At 42.7% G+C, this 6,398-nt stretch overlaps 1 protein-coding gene across 1 annotated transcript in view; it reads left to right on the forward strand.

Annotated features, from left to right (window-relative positions):
* The window catches only part of NIPAL2 (NIPA like domain containing 2), a 28,905-nt gene extending 23,288 nt beyond the window's left edge, over nucleotides 1-5,617 (forward strand). The window contains 1 exon segment of the mRNA XM_044295385.1: nucleotides 4,244-5,617. Within this exon segment, the coding sequence (XP_044151320.1) occupies nucleotides 4,244-4,311 (68 nt within the window). The 3' untranslated portion in view covers nucleotides 4,312-5,617.
* Nucleotides 5,618-6,398: the final 781 nt, after the last annotated feature.

Raw genomic sequence — 6,398 nt, forward strand, 5'->3', positions numbered from 1 at the left:
GATGGGCAGCCTGCACAAAGGAGTGAAGGCTCTGAGTAGGTAAAGTGTGAATCTATAGCTGTTGATTAACCTGATATAACATCATTAAGAACTTATGGAGTGAAATTCGGCAACTAATATATCAACAGGGCAACCATGTCTTCCTAATTTTCAAAACCTTTTGCATTGTCCATTTTCATTAAGTGGGTTTTCTGGGAGTTTAATGTTGATGGCCTATCATCAGGATAGGCCATCAAAATCCGATTAGTGGGGATCCAACTCCCAGCACTCGCACCAATAGGCCTTTGCACACCAGTGTGCACTGCGGCCTCCTCACAGCTTACCAAGCATAGCGCTGTATAGTGGCTGTGCTTGGTATTGCAGCCCAGGCCCATTCACTTGGAACTGAGCTGCAGATAGTCCATGTAACAGATGACTGTGACGTCACTATCCTTGGAAGAGGCCACAACGCTCACCGGCAGGGGTGGACTGGGAATTTGGACTGGCCCTGAAAAAAAAAATACTAAAAGTGGCTCCATTTTGTAGTTGGGTCCAAATTGATGGAAGGCAGGGCCAACACAAGTTGGCGGGACCAGCAATTCTATATTATGGGACATTATACCACCCCAACAGAGCCAAATACCAGAGTCCTTCACAAAATACATCCTAAAAACTTCCACTGACAGCTGTGAGGAGGGTCCAGGCGGCCCGTCGGGAAATTTCTCTGTAAGGTCTATGTCCAATCTGTCCCTGCTCAGAGTTGATCATGGTGGTGCCAGAAGTTGGACCCCACCTATCAGAATAAATGACTTCTCCAGAGAATTGGCCATCAATATTGAACTCCCGGAAATGCCCTGTTGTTGAATTTACTACTAATAGGATCTCGTACTACTTTACTAGAAAAAGTTTATAGTTGTTTTATGCCTTTGTATTGAAATTAATGGAAACCCCATGGGCTTGCACATAAGAGCAGGGGTGGACTGGGAACTTAAATTGACCCTGGAAAAAAACCTAAAAGTGGCCTCAAGTTGTAGGTGAGTCCAAATTGGCAGAAGGCGGGGCAACACAATTAGGCAGGGAAAACAGAAGTAGGTGGGGCCATAGTGCAGCACAAAATACCGTTGAATTCAGGAGGGCACTTACGACTGCTAGCCAGGTCCAGAATTATCTGATGCTTCTAGCATTAATGACTGCTAAGAGCATCAGATTATTATACAGCTGGCCAGTGTCCGTGAGGAGGGTTCAGGTGGCCACCTGGAAATTTCCCTGTAGGCTAAATGGCCAGTCTGCCCCTGAATAAGAGTGCCTAGTTCAACATAGGAGAGCACTAATTCAAGTAGGCACAGATGGCTTGAGGTATGACTTAGCAGGCACAAGACTGATATACATGGAGGGAGCGGTAAGAAACCAAAGAAATATATATATATATATATATATATATATATATATATATAGTTATTTAGCTTTTCATACAAATTTCAGTTGTCTTTGGCTTTAACTTCTTTTCGCAAAAAGAACACCAGCTCTGGAGCATAAACAGCTGCTTTAGTAAGTGAAATCCTATGTACACTAAGAAAGGAGTAACATTCTTGAGTCCATGTTTGGTGGTCAGAGATCTGTTCTCAAGAGATAATTGTCTGGATGGTTGTCAGAGTATAGATTAAGGGGTAATTTATTAAGACCAGCATTTTAGACCGGTGGATCTGCTGAAGTTATGAAGAGGTACATAACTTTGGCGTATCCAGCGCCAGTCTAAACGTAAGCAAGTTTCCTAGCTGTCTTACATTTAGACCATTTTCTACGCCTAAAATAGGCATGGAAAATGGTGAATGAGACGGGTCTGCCGGGCCGCCCCCCTTCCCCGCCCACACAACGCCCACTTTTTTAAACCTGGCGTGAGCAGGGAAAAATTACAGATTGCCACCCAAATAACCTTTGCACTGCAATCTGCGCCAGAAATAAGCCTAATATAGGTGCATTTCTATATAGTAAATGACCCCCTTAGTTTTTCCTTCGATCAGAACAAGTGTACATGTACAGACATTGGCCCGTAGAACCCCCATAAGTCTGTTTTGATTATTTCCATGTTGACAGATGTTTGCCCCTCCAAAATGAGGACTCTCCATGTCCTCATGTTTTCCACAATTAGATATTTCCACAGGCAGGGAATTGGGAGCGTTCATGTTGAATGCAGCATACTATAAGAATTCCAATTAGGCCCGGGCCAGAAGAGGTCCCAAAAGTAGAGGATTATCTCATTCAGTCTTGTGAGTAACAGTGAATCATGTTAACTGCAAGGTGAGAAGGACATGAGCTGCACTCGAACCGTCATCTACGAAATATTCTCAGTGTGGCCATAGAAGAAATTTTACAGTAACAGCTTTAGATAAAGACTAAATGTTTTTAACATACTGATATTAAGATTAAATGTTCCCTGCAGAACGTTAAATCTTGAAATGTGATATGAACATTTTCTTAAAGGGGTTGTCTGAGATTAGAAAAAACAATGTCTGCAAAACTTGGAATGGGGTTGCTCCCCACCATGACCACCTTCAGCAGCAAATTCAGAACATGAAAGCTTCTGCTTATTTTTGTTTCCCTAATTCACAGCGATAAAGCACAAAATGATGTCACAATAGTGGTATAATGCACAAAGTGATGTCACAGTAGTAGGAGGGTAATGCAAACAGTGATGCACACAGTTATGTCACAATAGTGGAATAATACACACAGTGATGTCACGATAGTGGAAAAATTGCACACAGTGATGTCACGATAGTGGAAAAATTGCACACAGTGATGTCACGATAGTGGAAAAATTGCTCACAGTGATGTCACGATAGTGGAAAAATTGCACACAGTGATGTCACGATAGTGGGAAAATTGCACACAGTGATGTCACAATAATGGGATATTGCGCAAAGTGATGTCACAATAGAGGGATAATGTGCACAGTGTGGGTACAGCGCCGGAATTCTACAGTGATGTCACAGTACAAGCATGATGAACACCACGTACACAGTGACATCACAACATATGAAAGAAATACATAATGATGTCACCATCAAGATATAATGAACATGTGATGTCCCTGGGATAATGCAGTGTCTCAGTTCAGAAATAGTGCAAAAAGTGATGACCCCCTTAGTCATGGGCCCCATAACCGCTGCTGTGCCTGCTATGATAGTATGTAGACCCATGCAGACACAGCCCACAAGTGATGCGGTTTTAATTGCAAAAGCAGAATCTTATTTTTTTTAATCTATGGCAGTCCCTTTAAAGGGAATGTGTCATCAGAAAATAACCTTTTGTTTAAATCTTATTTTTATGTTAAACATATTTTTTTTTTAAATGTTATTCAGAATTTAATCATGTTACTATCTATATTTTAAAGGAAAATCATGTATTTTTCCCACTGACCACTAAGCCCAATTATAGCTGCCACTTCTTGTTCTGTTCAGATCACTTTACTGCACTTATCTGCTTATCACTACAGGCAGGATTAGAATGACAGTTATCACCTACTTTTTAATGGCTACCTGAAAAGATGATGACAAAACTGCAAGCTTTTGAGCTTACACTGCCTGTCCCTGTCATCAAAGTGGAGAGGGCACGGCAGTTGCAGAAAGATCAGAGCCTCTAGGTGAAACGACAACACCCCCGTTGCTCTTAGAGGCTCATTTGCATATATTAACCAAGGGCAGGCCCAAGTCACTCTGTGCATCCTTACTCCTCCTGCATCCTCTCCAAGCCCCTTCATTTTCTATTTCCAACTTTATCTGAAGAAGGGGTTCTCCCTGAAACACATTATTTGTTGAATTAATAAAGTCATGGATCACTTCTGGTCGCTGCTTGTAGCATCTTTCTTTGCATCTCCTTTCTGATTGACAGGGCCAGTCAATATCATCATGAACCTGGTCCCGCTAATCAAGTAGGAGGAGGAGGAGGGACTGGTGGAGGAAGTAGGAGGAGCAAGGGTGCACAGACTGGCTTGGGCCCGCCCTTGGTGCACTTAACTGCTTATTTGCATGTGGCTTCAAAGTCCCTTATCTCCAAGCAACGGGTCGCTAAGTGAAAGGTATCATTACATTCAGTTGGGAGAGCATTACAAGACTAGATTTTTTCTAGATTGTCATCTCCCATTGCCTTGTGTGCAGGTAACGTTTCCCATGAACAACCAGTGAAAGTAACGCAACTAACATCCTACTGGGAAAACAGAATGTAAAGATGTTTTTGTAATTAATTCTATTTTTTCTCTTTGCAGGAAAGGAAACAATGGATAAAATCCAGCCAAATTCAAACAGCATTACATATGGGGCTCTGCATGATTAGCTACTCACACAGCAGCCAAGCAGAGAGATGAAAGTCAAAGAAAAGAGGTCGTGAAGTAGCAGCGTTTATTTACTGCGCAAGATTTTCAGCACTGTGTCGTCTCTGTGTCTCAGATCATTTTCTGTATCGTTTTCATGTGTTTTATGCAAGAAAACTTGTTAAGTTTTCTCGAGAACCTTTGATGTCTTCACAGTTTCAAAACTCAAATGCTGCACAATCTCAAGAGTTTGGACTGGTCTTCATTTGCTAATGATAAACTCTGAGCAGTTGCTCTGTATAATTACTGTATATGCCGTCTCAGGGAGGTGGAAGTTCAGTAGAAGTTTTCAGATTCGGGTCGTATTGCTAAGTGTACAGAAGTCATGTATGTTTCAAGGTACCTCACGGTATTGTGCAGATGTATTTTTTTTTTTTGCAAACTGTTTTTATTGGAACTTTTTACCAATGCGTAAAACAGACTTTTTTTTTTCAGTTGCACACAAGTTGCGTGAAAGTCGCGTGACAGTTACAAATGAAGCTGTAGTGATGCGGAGCAAATTGGTTCTGTTCTATGTCCGATGCTGGAAACCAATCCTTCTATGGAGCTTTGCAAGAAGGGATTCCAGCACCTTAAAGGGGTTGTGGTCATCTTGGACTTTGATGGCATATCGCTGGGTTGGGACATGCCATCAAAGTCAGATAGATGAGGGCCCCACCTCTAAGACCCACAGCTATCTCAGGCCCCCGAAAGTGAAGGAGAGCACACCGCATATGTGCAGTGTGCTTTCCATTAAATTCTATGGGAGTTCCGAGAAAAGCCGAAAAAGCATGCTTGGCTATTTTAGATAGTCCCATAGTAATGAATGGAGAGCGCACCGGGCAAGCGCAGCCACTGCTCCATTCACTTCTATGGGACTGCCGGAAATAGCCGAGCCAGCGCTCTGTTCTCTTCAGAATACGTGGCTATTCTCTGCGCAATTTCAGGAATCCAATCTTGAGATAGGTGGGACCAGCACCTATCTGACATTGGTGGCATATCCTAGCGATATGCCACCAATGTCTCCGATGAGACAACCCCTTTAAGGCTACATGAACACAATGCGTATTAGTGTAAAATATCCACAGCATAATACGGTACCAGCAAAGTAAATGAGATTTTTTAAATCTCGTATACACCGTGGGGAAATTTTCAGTGCAGAAATAGACATGGTCCTGTAGTTCAGATTTTTTTTAATCTGCAGCACGTAAATTGCCTCTGTGGATTTTCAGTTCAGATTTCACACTTTGCATTGCAAAGTGTGAGATGTGGGGAGAATCCGCAACAAAATACTTGACTTAATCTGTAAGTAACATGTGTGGATTTTGTTCTGAAATGCAGTGAAATCCACTGGAAACTTTGCATATACTACACTGCTCTGTGTACGTACCCTTGAAGAGAACCTGATGCCCTCTACATTGCCTTGTAGGGTTAATCATGGTGACTAAAATTTGCCTTTTTTCTCTGCAAACGGTATGACCGATGCAGCGACATTTTATTTTTAGCTATATGCAAATTAGATGCTTGGAGCACACAGGGGCTGGCCTAGCCCCCCCGGAGCACCAAATCACCTCCTCCTCTCCCCTTTGCCACTCCCCCTTCCAATGAGATTGACAGGACCAAGCATCCTCACTGCTCCAATGCCTGGCCCTGAAATTTTGTGCATGTGCCAGTGGCAGTCCCATGGGCTCATGTGTATTGTAGATCTTAGAGCGGGGACAACTGCAAGAGACCTTCACTGTGTTGGAGCATGCTTAAGGTATCGGAGCAGGTCCCTGCTGACAACACATACATGGTTGCCAATCCAAACTTGTACATGTGTGAGTGAGTCGGGAGGGATAGCCAGCGGCCGAACGATCGCTTGGCCAACTGCTAATGACTGTGTAAGGACACCTAAACAGTTAAAAAACTCCAAAGCACGTGCTTCATATTCTCCACAGGGAATTGGGGAAACACTATTTTGGTGGCTTTCATGTCATAATGTAAAATTAGGAGCCATGAAGTGAAATTAAAAAGTTATTTTGCTTTCACAGATCTCTGTTACTTGTAATAAGAACTGTACAGGCTCGTC

This window comes from Bufo gargarizans, chromosome 5 (genome assembly GCF_014858855.1).
Source record: "Bufo gargarizans isolate SCDJY-AF-19 chromosome 5, ASM1485885v1, whole genome shotgun sequence".
Classification (NCBI taxonomy): Eukaryota; Metazoa; Chordata; class Amphibia; order Anura; family Bufonidae; genus Bufo; species Bufo gargarizans.